The sequence below is a fragment of the Passer montanus genome, unplaced genomic scaffold (assembly GCF_014805655.1).
Source record: "Passer montanus isolate IOZ18808 unplaced genomic scaffold, ASM1480565v1 scaffold15, whole genome shotgun sequence".
Classification (NCBI taxonomy): domain Eukaryota; kingdom Metazoa; phylum Chordata; class Aves; order Passeriformes; family Passeridae; genus Passer; species Passer montanus.
In genome coordinates, this window is record NW_024362051.1 from 15,069,479 (window position 1) to 15,086,297 (window position 16,819).

The 16,819-nt window shown below is 38.3% G+C and overlaps 1 protein-coding gene across 1 annotated transcript in view; it reads left to right on the forward strand.

The window, feature by feature from the left end:
• Positions 1-12,366, forward strand: part of KDM3B (lysine demethylase 3B) — a 48,210-nt gene extending 35,844 nt beyond the window's left edge. The window contains exons 17-24 of the mRNA XM_039701791.1: positions 2,547-2,718; positions 5,702-5,792; positions 5,879-6,009; positions 7,318-7,437; positions 7,924-8,063; positions 8,397-8,573; positions 9,116-9,250; positions 11,009-12,366. Coding sequence (XP_039557725.1) covers positions 2,547-2,718; positions 5,702-5,792; positions 5,879-6,009; positions 7,318-7,437; positions 7,924-8,063; positions 8,397-8,573; positions 9,116-9,250; positions 11,009-11,089 — 1,047 coding nt within the window. The 3' untranslated portion in view covers positions 11,090-12,366. The remainder of the gene's footprint in view (positions 1-2,546; positions 2,719-5,701; positions 5,793-5,878; positions 6,010-7,317; positions 7,438-7,923; positions 8,064-8,396; positions 8,574-9,115; positions 9,251-11,008) is intronic.
• The last annotated feature ends 4,453 nt before the right edge of the window (positions 12,367-16,819 follow it).

Below are 16,819 nucleotides of genomic sequence, written 5' to 3' on the forward strand. Positions count from 1 at the left end.
GAAGTTGCTTGTAAATAGCTCTGTAGGTATCTTTGCCTAGCACACTGATATTACATCTAGGGATGTGTGCTTCTCAGGGTTATGCTGAGCTCTTCATGTGAATAAACCAAGACCCACTATCAGATCATTGTTAATGTATAGGGCACAGTGTGGAATTAATTCAAACTTGCATAGCCATGGGAACTGCCATTTGAACATAGGTAGCAGTTACAAAAGCTAAAGCTTTTCAGGTGGGAATAGTCCATGTGCATGTTCACTTCATACCCTCTTTGTTTTCTCTCAAGTTTGGTAACTCTCCTTTGAGATGGCAGGGTGATAGGAACTGAAAAGGTTTTGGCAGTGTTGGGAGGATTGTCTGGTGTACCTTTCCCAATTGTTGTCAGTTTAGCAAATGCTTTGAAATTAATTAAATTAATCAATTAAAGCATTTTAAAGGCTTTTCTGGAGAGAGACCACTGAAATACCTGTTTGCAGTATATGTACATCATAAGCCTAAGCATCTTAAAATCCCTTTTGCAAGTGAACAGCCTTGTTTAAGCAGCATAACTTTGAAGTTGCTTGTAAATAGCTCTGTAGGTATCTTTGCCTAGCACACTGATATTACATCTAGGGATGTGTGCTTCTCAGGGTTATGCTGAGCTCTTCATGTGAATAAACCAAGACCCACCATCAGATCATTGTTAATGTATAGGGCACAGTGTGGAATTAATTCAAACTTGCATAGCCATGGGAACTGCCATTTGAACATAGGTAGCAGTTACAAAAGCTAAAGCTTTTCAGGTGGGAATAGTCCATGTGCATGTTCACTTCATACCCTCTTTGTTTTCTCTCAAGTTTGGTAACTCTCCTTTGAGATGGCAGGGTGATAGGAACTGAAAAGGTTTTGGCAGTGTTGGGAGGATTGTCTGGTGTACCTTTCCCAATTGTTGTCAGTTTAGCAAATGCTTTGAAATTAATTAAATTAATCAATTAAAGCATTTTAAAGGCTTTTCTGGAGAGAGACCACTGAAATACCTGTTTGCAGTATATGTACATCATAAGCCTAAGCATCTTAAAATCCCTTTTGCAAGTGAACAGCCTTTTTTCCACTACTTGGTTTTGTCCTACAGAGTTAATGTTGGTCTGTGATTATACATAAATAACAAGTGAAAAGTTAAACAATTCATATAAGGCTTTAGTACAAATGCTTTTTCTAGTGGTAGTTGCATGTGTGCTTAAGAAAAAGGACAGGTGGTGGGATTCTACACCTACTCTATTGCCACAGGTGGATTGACCCTGTCTGGCTGCCAGACCCCTCTACCCAGCTGCTTTCTCCCCCTTCTCAACAGAACACGGGAGGGAAATCAGGTGAAGAAGTTTCTGGGTCAAGATACAGTCAGGGAGATCCCTTAGGGATTGCTGTCATGGGTGAAACAGGTTTAATTTGTGATAAAGGAGTTGAATTTATTGTCAATTAAAAATAGAGTAGGCTGGGAAAGAAGAAAGACAAATCAGTAAACACCTTACCTCTCCCCACCCCCTTCAACTTTTTCCTAAAGGCTCAACTTTACTCTCTCATCTCTGACTATTCTACCTCCTTCCTGCCACAACTCCTGGAGTGACACGGGGGTGATGGGGGTTGTGATCAGTTCACAACAGTGTCTGCTGCCCTTTCCTCCTCACACTTTCCTGCTGCTTCCTCTGTGTGGAGTTCCTCTCACAGGATACTGTTCTTCATGAATGGCTCCAACATGAGTTGTCTCCATGGGCTGCTCCAGTTTGGGTCCCCAGTGGGCAGTTTTTGCCAGAAAGTTTGCTCATAAATGGGATTCTCCCTACAGCTTCTGCCAGAGCCTGCTGCAGCATGGGCTCTCCATGGACTTCCTCCAGCAAATATCCCTCTGCTGCAGTGGATCCTCTGTGGACTGCAGGTGGATCTCTACTTCACTGTAGTCCTCCACAGGTTGCAGGGGACAGCCTGCCTCGCAATGCCCTTCAATGGGCTGCAAGCATCTCCTCCATCATTGACCTTGGTGTATGCAGAGCTGTTTCTCTCCCTTCCTCCTGCCTGCCGTCCATGTGTTGTGTCCCCCCCGCCTCCCTCTCTCCCTCTCTCTCACACACACACGTGCATGCGTCAGCTGTGGAGAGCTTTTTACCCTTTTTCATTATTACAGAGAATGCCAGCATCAATTATGGGCTCAGCTTTGGCCAGTGATGGGTCTGTTGAGCCAGGTGGAACCATCTGTGTCCACCATGGGGCAGCTCTCAGCCTCCTCTTACAGAGCTTATACCTGCTGTCAACACCTTGCCATGGAGACCTAATGCACTTGCCTTGGCAAGTCTAGTCCAACGCCACTTCTAAGGCAATTTCACATGGCGTGGAACTAAAGTTTGCTTTGACTCTGGTTATTTGCTTGATGCACAAAAGCCAGACATGATGAAAATAGATTTGTGGTGTCTTTTGTATGGTGGTAGCCAGGAGTCTCGGCTCTCTTAAGAAAGTTTGGCTGCATATGTGAGATAATTGGTTATGGTGGAGTAAGCATTCATCTTTGTATTCTCAGCCCGTGCTGGTATCTGGTGTCCATAAGAAGTTGAAGTCAGAGCTTTGGAAACCAGAAGCTTTCAGCCTGGAATTTGGAGATCAAGATGTAGATTTGGTGAACTGCAGGAACTGTGCCATAATTTCAGACGTGAAAGTGCGTGACTTCTGGGATGGCTTTGAGATAATATCTAGTAAGTAATATTTATGGCTGACTAGTTTAACTGAGCAGTCTGTCTTGCTATCTTCAGTTCTTCATTTTACACCTATTTTCCTAAAAAATAAATTAAGAAAAAGTCCGAATATCTATCAGTCATATCCAAAGAAGCCATTGCTCCTTACATGTAGCACACCCTGGAAAATGCTTTATTGGTGAAGGTTAGGGAAGGACTGTCCAAGAGAACTTGTCTGTACTGCAGTGTGTTGGTGTGTGTAACTTTCATGTGTCAAAAAATGCTCCATTTCATGGGAAACTGGTTGGGTTTTTTGTTTATTTTTTTTTAAACTTTTCCCAGTGAAATTAATCCTGTTACCCTTTTTAAGAAAGTAAGTAATGTGTCTACCTTTGCTCTCCTTTCAACCTCAATTTTTATTTTAAAACTAAAGGGAACCTGCTGAGCTAAAACAGAGACTTTTGATACAAAAATTTGGATTTGGTGGAGTACATCAGTCAAGTAAATTTGACATACATAATGACATATGCAAATTTATATCTATTATGAATAGCAATGCTATATGTGTGCCTCACATGATAACACATTATTTAATGCTCGAGTTCTTTGAGAAAACCTTGTGTCAAGTGTGGATGGGGAAACTAACTGCTAAAATTTCTGAGGACATAATGGGTCAGGTTAAAGAGCTTCTGAAAAGCTGAGTGCTCCATTTGAGATTGTATAGACCTAAATCTGGGTGGTGTTACAGGTGTTAGAGCTGTAAAAGTTCATTGCAACATTGCTGGTTTTAGAGTTGTGTGTAATTTTTTGCTGTATTGCTGAAATGGTGAACTGTTGGATGACTTAATGGAATGTTCATTCAACAGTCAACGCAATTATAGATTTGCAGACCAAGAATATTCCCTTCCTAGTAATTTTCCCTAGTAATGCTCTTGACTTGTTTTTTTATATGGTTAGTACAGAGTACTGTATTTTGTACTGTTAAATTTCATACTGGTTTTGTTATTAATCAGAAATAAATGGCCTTGGAGGATATAATACTGTGGTCATTGTGTATTGACAGTAACTGGGAAAGTTCACAAGCTCTTCACTTTTGTGGTGGGGTCATTAATGAAAATAGTAAATTTGTATGGGTCAAGTTATCTTTGAGAAATGTTACTTGTAGTTTGTCTCCAGACAGATATGCTTCTTTCAGCAAAATCAGCTTTGCCTTTTCTTTTAGACAAAGCCTTTACCACACTATACATGAGAAATATTAGTGACCCAGGTTGGAAAATCTTATCATTCTTGATAGTTTCTTTTAAATACATTTTATTTAGAGTTTCTTCAGCCATGTTCAGTCCCTAGTATAGAGGAATATTATTTGCTGCTAGTCCGGATATTTCACATTCTAATTCTTACGAAAACTGTTGGTAAATTACCTAATGTCTCTGACTTCTTTGCATTATGTGAATTCTAAATTTTTGAAATACGTGGCTGGCTCCTACCCTCACATTAAGTTACCAAAGAGATGTAGAACAGCCACTGTCTTTGGAGGTATTATTGAGATGATACCTCTGTATGATACTTTAATTAATTTCAATCTTTTGCTGTTTCTTTTAATATTTTTGGGCTCAAAGTGGACTTTTGAAAGGTCTGACTTTTTGTTTCGATCCTTCTTACACCTGCTTTTCTTTGCTGATATTTTCTGGGGTTTGTCCAGTTACATGTAATTTGTCAGATCTGTATCTTATCATTCAGGTAGTTCTTCACTCTGTCCTTTCTGAATAGCCTCCCTACAAGCTGTTTCTTGTTTAGAACAAAGGTCTTTGATGAATTCAAAATCTTGAATATGGGAAGTTGTGAAACCTCTTTAAATTCAAGTCCTTGAGCTTTTCAGTTCACTTGCCTCTCCAAAATCTGTAGCTTATCAAAGTTTATCTTTAAATCAGTCACTTCAGTTTACATATGCGTTGTTCTTAATTCCTTTTAATTTCAATAAAATATTTTTTTTTATTGGAAACTCAGGCTGTCTTCTGTAGCCTGTTGATATGTAACACAGATGTGATTCACAGGTCTCCAAGTCCTAATTTCTTAGATATGCTTTCTCTTCCAATGCTGTCAGGAGCTCTGCTAGATCAGTTTGGCTGACAGTAAGGTAGGAAGCAGTGAAGGGTGTTACTCTCTGGGGAAACAGGGATGCTAAAGTCTTAAGACTGCTGTACCCTAGTTTTTTAATTGGTGGCTTCACGTAGAGTTGTGAAAAATCTATGGTTTTCTCTAAATGTTACAGTGAGTTCTCAGCTACTTGTGTACCACTTCCAGATAGACTCTCTTAGCCCTAAGATCTGAGGTAGAACAGCAGTTGATATGGTCAGTGCTGTAATAGCATACATCCACTGTTGCATATGTAACGCCATCTTTCTGTGCTGCTCTCTTTCTGTTTCCAGTCAGGACTCGTGTAAAACTCTTAAAGTGAAGAAAAAATGTTTGGTTTTGGCACTCTGCTAATTTGAGTTCCTCCAGCAAAGAAGAATTAAAAAAACCTAAAGACCATTTTCCTTTGTGACCACCTGCCCTTTAGCTTTTTTGAATGTAGTGTACCATGGTTTCTTGCTTTATACTGAAGTTAGGATTGATTTCAGAACACGAACCAGTAACTTTAATTTTATAGAAGTACCTTTTCTCTTGAAATTAATGATAAAACTCCCTTAGACTTTGGTAAAAGGAGTAAGAAAGAATGTTTTGGAAAGGCTTTTGAAGCTGAATAAAAACTATTCTAAAACTTAGCAGCTGTGCAAGATCTGTCAAACTTCTGCTGTCAATGATTATATCTGTGTATGTATACTTATATAGTTGTTAAACTGTTGTTGGTCATACTATGATATTGCTTGGAAGCCCAAAACAAAACCAGGATCCATTTTGCTGTGCATTGTAAGAGGTACAAAAACCCGTACAGCTTTAACAAGGTAGTGGGCTGTGGTAAAATCTACTACGTGAAGAAATCTGAATTTGTTTCTTGCAGAACGACTCAGGTCAGATGATGGTCAGCCAATGGTACTAAAGTTAAAGGATTGGCCTCCAGGGGAGGACTTCAGAGATATGATGCCTACGAGGTAAGTAACCTTTAGTATCAGTGCTGACAGGACTGCTGTAGGCACTGCAGGAGGATAACCCACCTTTATCTGTCTTTGTTCTCTAGGTTTGAGGACTTGATGGAAAATCTTCCTCTTCCTGAATATACCAAGAGAGATGGCAGACTGAATTTGGCTTCTAGGCTGCCAAGCTACTTTGTCCGTCCTGACTTGGGTCCCAAAATGTACAATGCATATGGTATGTGAGTATAGGTCTGCAGATACTGGTTTTTGTGACTCTTTATTACACTCAGGGCAAATACAAGGCTGTGGCATTACACAAGGCTGTGGCTGTGGCAAAACTCAGTGCTTATCCTAGAGCCTGCTGTTACTTTTTTTTCATTTAGTCCTGCGGATCTATTCTTACATTAGCCCTCTCTCTGTCAGATGTGCCCTTTCTGCCTTGTATATCCAAGAGATGTACATACAGTAAGTTAAGTTGGCAAACAATTATTTATGCATATAACAGGCATAATACCAATACAGGGTTCAAGGAAGAGTTAGTATGTTTTTGAGAACAACTGAAGTATTTAAGAGGAAAATTACCCAATTTCTGGGCACTTTGACCTGTTTCTGGTCTGTTATGATAGGTAGTGATCAGTGAGTTGAATTCCCAACTTCAGAAGCTTGTATTTTAAACAGAAAATAGATAAATATGATGGTGATCCTAAAAACTCTTGTGGGCACACACTTTTCTTACTGTTTGCTGATACAAAGATTTTTTTTTAATATTCTGGTTCCCTGCCATGTTACTTGCTAGAGATGGTTAAGCAGAGGTAGAAAGAGAGGGTGCTGTAGAAAGGCCAGAGGGAAAAAAGGGAACATGTTAATAAGAAGATCAAAGAATTAAGAAGCAAACATTTGAAATGTTTCTCCATTACAGTCACTTGAGAGATGTAAGTTCCTTCAACATGCAAAAGTACAAGCACTTGAGTCTGCAGGTGTTTCTCCTTACTGAATTGTAATCTGAATTGTTAATGATGAGTTGATCATTTACTGCTGTGAATTCAGCTGGTCATGGATTTCATAGCTAGTATGAGAAAATAAAAAACAGCTGGAGTCTTATACTTCTAACAGACCATTGACTTGCTGCACACAGTAGGATGCTAATGCCACTTAAAGCAGTTCTCTCATGCATCCAGGCAAAGGGAGACTTGCTTTGTGCTTATGATAGCTAAGTTCTCTAGTGCAGGCTGTATAAAAGACTCTCAGAGAGACAAAATTGTAAAGTACAAGTTCTGGTTTTGGTGTTAAAATGCTTGTTTTCTCATGACTTGGGTAAACTAGGTTTGCTGCTTTTGTTTCCTGTAAAATTAAAATACTGGTTATCAGTAAACTTTCTACTTATGCTACACATTATATGAATATACCTGTTTCAGTTGCTGTTTGACTTTGGTTTCTGCTGTTATTGCTGTACAAAGTTAGTTTTCCAGACAGATTTTTCAGTTAGGTTATTTCTATAAGAGATTAGTCACAGAATTTGATTTTATTTTGCACTCTGTTATAGGCTTAATTACTGCAGAAGACAGACGAGTTGGTACCACAAACCTGCACTTGGATGTGTCTGATGCTGTTAACGTCATGGTGTACGTTGGGATTCCCATTGGGGAAGGGAGCCATGATGATGGTAATGCTTAAGGAAAGCTGTTTTCTGTACACTAAAAATCAATTGTGTGTGTAAGAAGAGTATCTTTTATTGTTTAAGCTTGTAATTTCTATGATATATAATTCAAATATACAAGGCAGTTTGCTACATTTGCAGCATGTAATTAAAAGTGCAGTAATGCTTCATTAGTTTCCAACTGTGGGAGCAGTAGAGTTTTGCTAGAAATTAGGTACATTCCTGAAGAAAAGAGGTGAAAAGAGTCACTTATTCCCCTTTCTTCTCCTTGTATTTGAATAATTGTAGCTCAGTTTAAATTCACAACTGAGCTTTTTGATTAGCTGTCAATTGACACATTCCCTGTATTCTGTTAAAATGAAGCTTGATGGGCTTAGAAAGGGCACTATATGATGCAACAGTTGCAGTGTGACTGAATTTAGTAGCTCAAAATGCTCCTTCCTCTTCTCTATGTCAAAAAATAAGCAGCTTTTACATGGATTCCCCTTTCAGAGGTTCTGAAAACAATTGATGAGGGAGATGCTGATGATGTAACAAAGCAGCGAATCCACGAAGGAAGAGAGAAACCTGGAGCATTGTGGCACATCTATGCTGCCAAGGATGCTGAAAAGATACGGGAACTTCTCCGGAAGGTATGCTGGTTGCCAGGAAAGCTTGAGCTTACAGGGTTCCTTGACTAGCTTGCTTATAGCAGCTGAATGATTCAAATTGCTGTCAACATCAAGTGCATAGGTATTGCACTTCTGTCTTTGAGGGCACTGATAGTTGCTATGTTCACAGGTTTTCAGCCTGGTCTGGAATCTTCATACTAATGTATGTTGCTGTTTAGGACCCAAATGACCTTAATGAAAATAATGTTCTTCCTTGAAATAATTTGTTAAGTTTTTAGGTACAGACAATTTTGTGAGCCAGCAATATCAAGGTGCTGTGTCATGGTTTCCTTCCACCCCATATCTTGGCCTTAGGTTGGAGAAGAACAAGGGCAAGAAAATCCTCCAGATCACGACCCCATTCATGACCAAAGTTGGTACTTGGACCAGACCTTACGTAAGAGACTATATGATGAGTATGGTGTGCAAGGCTGGGCAATAGTGCAGTTCCTTGGCGATGCCGTGTTCATTCCTGCAGGTGCTCCCCATCAGGTAACTATACCAACTCTAGGCCATATTGACAGATAGAATTGAATTGCAGGCACAACAGCTGCAGCTTTAAAATAACTGGTAACTGATATTGCACACTTAAGGATTCTTTTTCTACATATGCAGTTCTTACATTACTAGAAGTTATGCGAATAATCTGAATAATGTGTACTTAACCGTGATGAAATTACCACTGGAAAAAAAAAGCTGGGATGAATGGAGGGAAAGCATTTCTGTGTAGTGAAACTTCAGCCAAGGAAACCAAATTCAAAGGTTAAGAGAACTTGATTTAGGGAACGCTAATGTATATGGGAAAACAGGAAATCTGTTAGATGTCATGTATTTTGTTCTCATTTTCAATTCTGTCAGTTTCTAGTTTTGATGAGTAAATGTAGCAGAGCCTAAATATGTGCGGGGGTATTGGGGATTTTTGGGGGTTTGGTTTTTGTTGTTGTTGATGTTTATTTTTTGTTTTGGGGTTTTATTTGTTTTGTTTTGTATGGTTCATTGTCTTTATATATCATTTATTTGATACGGGTTTTTAGGTCCATAATTTGTACAGCTGCATTAAAGTGGCAGAAGATTTTGTATCTCCCGAACATGTGAAGCACTGCTTCCGTCTGACCCAGGAGTTCAGGCATCTGTCTAATACTCATACAAACCATGAAGATAAACTGCAGGTAACCATTTTATGCCAGTAAACACTAAATACATCCTGTGTTTTGCCAGCTTACTTCAGTACTAGAAACGTATGTCTAAGTAAAGTGTCATGACTTCTCACAAATCTGGAGGTTCTCATTTGATGGGTACGTTACTTGAAGATTAAGTACTTCTATCTACAGTATTATGTAAACAAAAATTAGTAATAGACTCATGCATATTTAGAGAACTTTCCCCCATTAGACTAATGCATGCATTGGTATTAATAAGTTTTTGAATGGCTGAATCCTAATGTCAGCAGAGCAGACCAGAAGAAAAAAAATTTTAGAAAGGAAAGAGCAGTGCTTTGTTTTGAAGAGATGTTTATTTGACCAAGTACACTTATGTTTGTTTCTTTATTGCCTAAAGGAAAACTCCTCTGAAAGCTAATGGCTTATTTAAATCAGGGATATGGTTTAGTGGTGGACTTGGCAGTGTTAGGTGTGTGGTTGGATTCGATGATCTTAAAGGTCTTATCAGTTTGCCGATTTTGTTGCTAGAATTTTTTGTGTATCAGTAATTACATGTATGTGAAAGAAAGGAGGGTGGAGATTTGCAGAATGGCTGTCCTCATCAAAGTACACAGTATATGGTCACTCTCCAGAATGTCACCCAAGGATGTCAGAATCTACAATGTTAATTCTCTCATACCAATTCAGTGAAAGTTTGCTATAAATTTCTACATGAATTTTCATGGGATTATAAAGGAAAGCAGAAGTAGGATCAACTCTCATTCTGACATCTAACACTGTACCTCTCCAGCTGTGATGATACAAATGTGGAAATGTTTCTGTAAATTAAGAGGTTGCAAATGAATAATGCTTATTATTTAAAAAAAAAGAACCAAGAAACAAAAACCCACAAAGTGCAACTCAGTAATCCTGTGAGAAGGAATACTGGTTGTCTTTGTCTCAGTCTTTTTTTTAAAAAAAAACTGTCATTTTTAATGTATATTTTTATATTAACCTCTGTCTATATTTTTATAGAGAGACAATAACAGCTGCATAAATTATACCAAAAATGAGAGAACAAGATGATGGTGCTTGGCAGTTAGTTGAGCAAGTGCAATTGAGCCACTCACTTAGGAGGTCAAACTGTTCTGTTCAGCACCTGGAAACAGAATTCAAATAAACTTAGATCAGAAAAAATCAGAAACTAGACAGAACTTTGATTCTTAAATAGGTAACTGTGAAAAAGATAGCAGTGAGTACTAGGGGATTTCTCATTCACTAATGCTTGTCTTTCTGCAAGAGGCACAAATTTGAAGCATTTCTAGCCTCCATGCAAAGACAGCAGGATGATTTGTTGCATCATCTTAATTTTCATAGGATTAAACCACATGATTTTCTTGCATCTTTTAGATTTGATTCATGTGAGTCTCTAAGTGACTTGGATCACAAGGACTTTTTAAAATAAACTATATATATATATATATATAACTTTGTAGTAGTGTACTTCCTCCTGGCTCTCACAAGAGAAGGAATTATCTTAAAACAACACAAGTAAATATATGTTGCTGGGTGACCAGAAAATGAGTTCATAAATCAGTGCAGGTGTCTAAGATACTTGTCATCTGTGACAGTTAAAATTTGTGCTGTTGGTATCCTGAAGCAAAAAGAGTATATATTTTATGTATACTTGCCAACTATTACAAATTCAGCTGTCAAAGTTGATTGCATAGCTATGTAAGACTCTCCTTGTTAGTCTGTAGAAGTTGATTTTTTTTTTTCCTGTTGCAGGTGAAGAACATTATCTACCATGCAGTGAAAGATGCTGTTGGCACACTGAAAGCTCATGAATCTAAACTAGCTAGATCGTAGGAATTGCTAATTCCAAATGCCCTGTCAAGTAGGCCTTTTGCTCACGGTATATACAGGGACTGCACACGACTGCCTCTGCAGGAGCAAAAGCTTCTCACTGGGAGCTGGTGTGGTCAGTATTACACTCTTCAGCCACTGTTTTCTACGCTGCCTCAACACCGAAGGTCTAATGGAAGGTCGCACTCTTAAATGCAGAATTCCAGATTCTAAAAGGTGCCATATCCCTTTCCTGTGGCCTTTTACAAATTGAAAGAACATGGAAACCACTTGGTGTTCCTGCATATTACGATCAAAAATGGTATAAAGAGTGTGGATGGTTTTTTCCCTCATACCTACTTAGTCTCCACAAAGTTAGACAGAACATGCTGGATGTGGGTTGTCCTCCTTCAGACTTGGTTGATAACTGCTGAAAGAATGTGACCAACAGTAGCCCAACTGCAGAAATTCAAACAAACTCCCCGTGTGAGATACTGGCCAAGGAAAATGATAAAGCTATTCTCTGCACTCCCCTTCTTCTAGCCGTTTCTCTATACAGTGTAGAGTTGCAGAACTAAAGGGAGAACCCACTTTTTTTTTCCCCAGGGAGACTCCAGAAATAAGAGAATTGTGTATTTAGTGAAAAAAATAGGTTTGTAGTGAAACAGTTAATATTTCATGAAAGTAGATATTTTTAGTATTTTTGAAGTACTGCAATTGTTCCTGGATTTTCAAGGAAAGGTGTATTACATTTAGTCTTCCTTTCAATAAAATCAAGAAGTGATTTTTAGAAAGCAGTCCAAAATAGCACAAAAACAGCCAAAGGAGAATTGAATGGAAATTGACATCCCACCTCCCTTGCCCATATTACCTCACCTATTTTCTCCCCTCTCTCTATGCCACCCTGCTTCCTCCGAATGAAAAGTAAAAAGGAGTATAAACTCTGTTCTCACAAGGAGATGTTGTACATCTCTCCCTGCACTGGTGACTGCAGGCAATATTCACCCAATACCAGTGCTACCTGAAAACATCTATAAAACATATATCCTTTCCAAAGTGAAGGAAATGTTAACTTTTGGTGTCAACTTTGTCCAGAACTATTTTAAGTAAAATGTTCCTGCTTGATAGAACTGTATTCAGAATTTACTAAAGTCAGCATTGATGCAATGGATTTCATTGTCCGGGTACATGGGGAAATGTATTGACCTTATCTCCAGCTGTACTGTAGTGCCACTGGCAGGCCTGTTAATATGTTCACGGTTATTTCATTTTTTAAAAAATAAAAGTCATTTACTGTAACAGCCTGGGCAGTTTTCTTCATACCTGTACACTGATCTTCCTGCCTTGAGGTTGTCTCAGCTTCTGCCCCTGGTAGTGTAGGCTGCCTGCTAATTTTGACCTGCGGTGTTTGACCAGAAGGCTCATGTGGTTTAGCCTGGCATCCCAAGTATGTGCTGGGAGCACACCAAGCTGGCTGCTAATTCTTAATCCTTCAAGGTAGTTTGGGTAGGGATTTGTCTTCTCATAAAAAACATCTCTTGTACTGTGCTTCCCATCTCTATCTTCCTAGCAGGTCCAGAGATGCCCTCTCCACTGGAGATATGGATGGGGTAAAAGTTCTGTGGTTTCTGACCTTGGAGGTTGTGATGGCAGCAGCAGTTCTGTTCACTGACATGTGGCATTCTAGCAGTTTTTCAATTTGGTTATTAGGTGCAAAGTCCAGTCACAGGCTTTTGCTGCCTCACACTCTTGCAGCTATCCTGTGAATATGGGCTAATTTATCTGCTAGAGATAAAAAGGGTTATTTCAGACCCATGAATCATTCAGCTTCACTGTATTCTGTTGTGTACAATTTCTTGTGCATATCTGTTGTACTCTGTGCATAGAGATTAATTATAGCTGAGATATTTCTCTCATTTGTGTGTGTATGTGTGTATAAGCATTAGAATTGGATAAAGATCAAAAAGGCAGAGACTTGGCTATATTTAATACAGTAGCATGAGTAATTTTGAATGCAGTGATCCACAATGAGAGTTTTGTGTCTCATTCTAAACCTTTGTTTAGTTTGAGTCTATCAAGTACTGCTTCTGTCTCTTGAATTTCCTTTTTTACTAATCATGGAGTACAATCAACCTGAAGCAATAGTCAGCCAAAATCAGAGAGATTACTAAAATTAAGAAATACCATAGAATCATAAAATGGCCTATGTTGGAAGAGATCTTAAACATCATCAGATTGTTCTGACATATATCATACAGAGCTTATACCACAAGTAGCCTGTTAAAGTGGTTGTAAAATTGACTTAAGATATAAAATCACTAGTTTTTATCACAGTATTTTCTAGATCAAGATTTTAAGGGGCAGCTGGTATGTTACATAGAATGTAAGCAGATTAAAGCAGACATCATAAATCAGAGGGGTTTTAGCAGAGAATAAAATCTTGAGTTATATGACTTAATATAGTTTGCTGCAGTCATCACACTTGTTCTCCCTAATGCTCTCTTGCTATTACTAAATGGAGGTGCATGAGACAGTGGGCAGCACCAATTTTTGAATATGAGCTTTAAAGTCTAATGTCTTTTAGCCAATGTCCTCTGTAACTACAGACGAGATGAAGCAAGAATTCGGGAATATATGGCTGTTGGCCTGTACAAGTGAATTTAGCTTGCATTCACATTATTGAAAGTTGGTGTGTGCTCAGCCATGTAAAGGTGTGATGTCCCCAGACTGAAGATTTCACTTCTTTTCAATGACGAAATTCTCTCTTCTTGATACTGAATAAAAATGTAGCAGCATGCAAGGTTTAATTTTACAAAACCTGAATCTTTACTCTGATGCAACTGTACCAGGCAACATAAATATAGGAAAAAAATAAGTACCTAATACATCTAAAGTTATGTTCCATGTGTCATTTCTGTGAAAGATTCTTGGACAGCCTTTTGTAAAACCTGAGGATGTGGAATCAGAATTGGAGCAGTGAAGTTAGATGCTAAGCAGTAACTTGAATTTACCTACAATCCAAATAAGATTATAGAAGTTAGTAGGCATGGATATTATTTAAAACTATTGCTCCCCTGTATGTATAATTTCCTTCTTCCTCACTCCTGCTAGCCCTTTGATAGCTCTGAGCTTCTGCAGTTGAGGTATTGGTTGAGGTGTATGACACACTAGTGATTTATTCATGCATCAACCACACATTGTAAACATTGATTCAGTGGAAAATGATTGTGAAACTACACAGCATGTGAGTGAAGCATAACACAGAAGGAGATGTTGACAATGCATCTTCCCAGTTCTGGTTACTGGTAAGGAATCTTATCTTCTGATTGTCAACTTCAGTGTTTCCCCAAACTTACCCCAAGAGCCGATATGCATGCCAATGCCTGCTTCTGGCTACTATCTTCCAGTGCATCTAAGAATCTAAAATCAGCCCACAGCTTCTTTCCTCTCAGTTGGCAGTGTCTTAAAGATTCCTATTCTCAACTTTTGAAAAAGAGCTGCATGTTCCCACCAGGCATTTTAAAAATAACCAGGCAGAAGTCATCTTACTTTTCTTTCTTATCTCCCTCATTCCCCTGCCTTGCAGTGGAGCTTTTTATTTATCTCTGCCTTTATAAAGTCTAATAGAAAAATGGTAATAGAAGCTTCAAGAGCTGGATACAATAAAATACAGCTGTTTCCTCTAGGAAGGTATCTTCTAAGAGAACAGCTTTCAGTCAAAAAGCAAAACTGTTAAAAGAAATGTTCTCAGAACAATTTCCAGCTCTTACAGTGTAATTTTTGGCTGTCAGCTTCCATTTTTTCTGTTCTCCTTACTTCTTTCAACTTTTGATACTCTTCCACTACAATCTGCACTTCTGTGCTTCAGAGAGGATTCCCATTGTGCTCTTCCATTTCACCTGTATTCCTAAGACCCATATTTAGTCTGCTGAACTTTTCCAGAGGGAATCCTATATTCTTGAGCCCTGCATAGCTGTTTCTTCCTCATAGCAGCTTTTGCCTGAACCTCAGCTTCAGCAGGATCTCTGAATCTGACCTGGCATTTTTCTTAATGTAGCTTTGCTTAAGCTGCTCTATTCTAGGAACAGCTTCTTTGATTTCCATGCTTTATTTTTTAGCCATAGCAGATTGTCAAATATTTGGTGACTTATTTGGACTATTTGTAGAACACAAGTTTAATCATGAGTTGTTTCAGCAGTAGCTTATCTGCAAAAAAACCCATACAGCCTTAATTTGAAAACAAGTGATGAATTGCTTTCCTGAGTAGGTCTTAATTACACAGCATTATACAATAGTAGTAATAACTTAATAAAAAGAATATTGCTAATAAATATTTTTATTTTCACTTAACCTGCAGCTGACTTTTGTTGCAAAAATAGCCCTTAAAATACCAGTAGTTTCTTCTTGTGGAAAGGTAAGTTACTTAATTAATAATTTTAATTTATTATATGGAAAAAATGGAACATTTATTGCTAAATGTAAATTGCTAGCTTAAAATACCTTTTCTGAAGTTGTTCTAAAGTTTAACGTGCTACTTAACAGTGAGCTGGCACTACATTTACAACACCACCTTCTCCACTGATGTTGAGATTCTGTTGGTCTTACCACCATTTGTGTCTAATGCACTGTAAATTTTCATACTGCCCCTTGGCACATTAAATAGCTTAAAACACTAAGGCACATTTTATTTAGGTGTAACTTACCCATGCTGAGTTATTTAGCGCTCTCACACAGTCATATGTGTTACTCACCAGATCTCTGCATTTTCCCTCTTCTGTTTGCATCTTCCACTCACCCAAGCATGAACACATTACTCAAGTAACAGACCTGTTGCTGTGTTGGTCACCGATAGGAAACTGATGCAGTTAGAAATGTAGTAATTTTGTTGAAGGTTTTGTGTGTTATTTGGACTTGTGAAAGCAGATTCCTTTTATCCTGTTAGTAGGTCAGTTATGCCATCAGTGGTCTAAATTGTGCAGTCCCTTACTGCAAGCATTTTGTGGCCATTCATATCCAAAAGCAGACTATGACAAAATGTTCTTTGTCACTGTCTGTAGAGACATTTTTGTTTTCATCTCTTGCATGTAATGGAAAGTTGTCAGTGTTTTGTATTTGTCATCATTGCTCATTATACTGAATTTCATGCATTCATGAGAAAATTCTTCCCAAACAGCTCTTTGTTTTTGTTATGACTCTTTCCTTGGTCTCATTCCTTTTCATAAAGGCTCTTCAGCAAACACCAGCAACTAATGAGACTTTGCCGTAGTGCCTTCCTTTGGGTTTTGTTTTGTTTGTTTGGGTTTTTTGGATTTTTTTTTGTTTTTAGTGGTGGAGTTTTTGGGGGGTTTTTTGTGGTTTTTTTTTGTTGTTGTTGTTGTTTGTTTGTTGGGTTTTTTGTTTGGTTTTTTTGTTAGCTGAAGAACCATGGTAGACCTCTAGATTTTTTTTTTCATTAAAAACCAACTTGTGTAATGGTTATGTCAGTGTGATTCAGAGATCTCTGTACAGGGCCTATTCAATCCATGACTGAAATATACATACAGGCTCCCAGGGACCCAGTAATAAGCTCTGGGTTGATTGAGGAGGAAGATTCTTTTGAAGTATTCCTTGGTGAGCTGTTAAAATAGAACCGTTTCTGGTACTCCAGTATGCTTAAGTATACACATTTATGCACATTTCCCACCCTGCACTAAGGATATTCCAACACATGCGCTGTTCAGCCTTGTTTGTATAGTTAACAAAGGAATCCTTGAT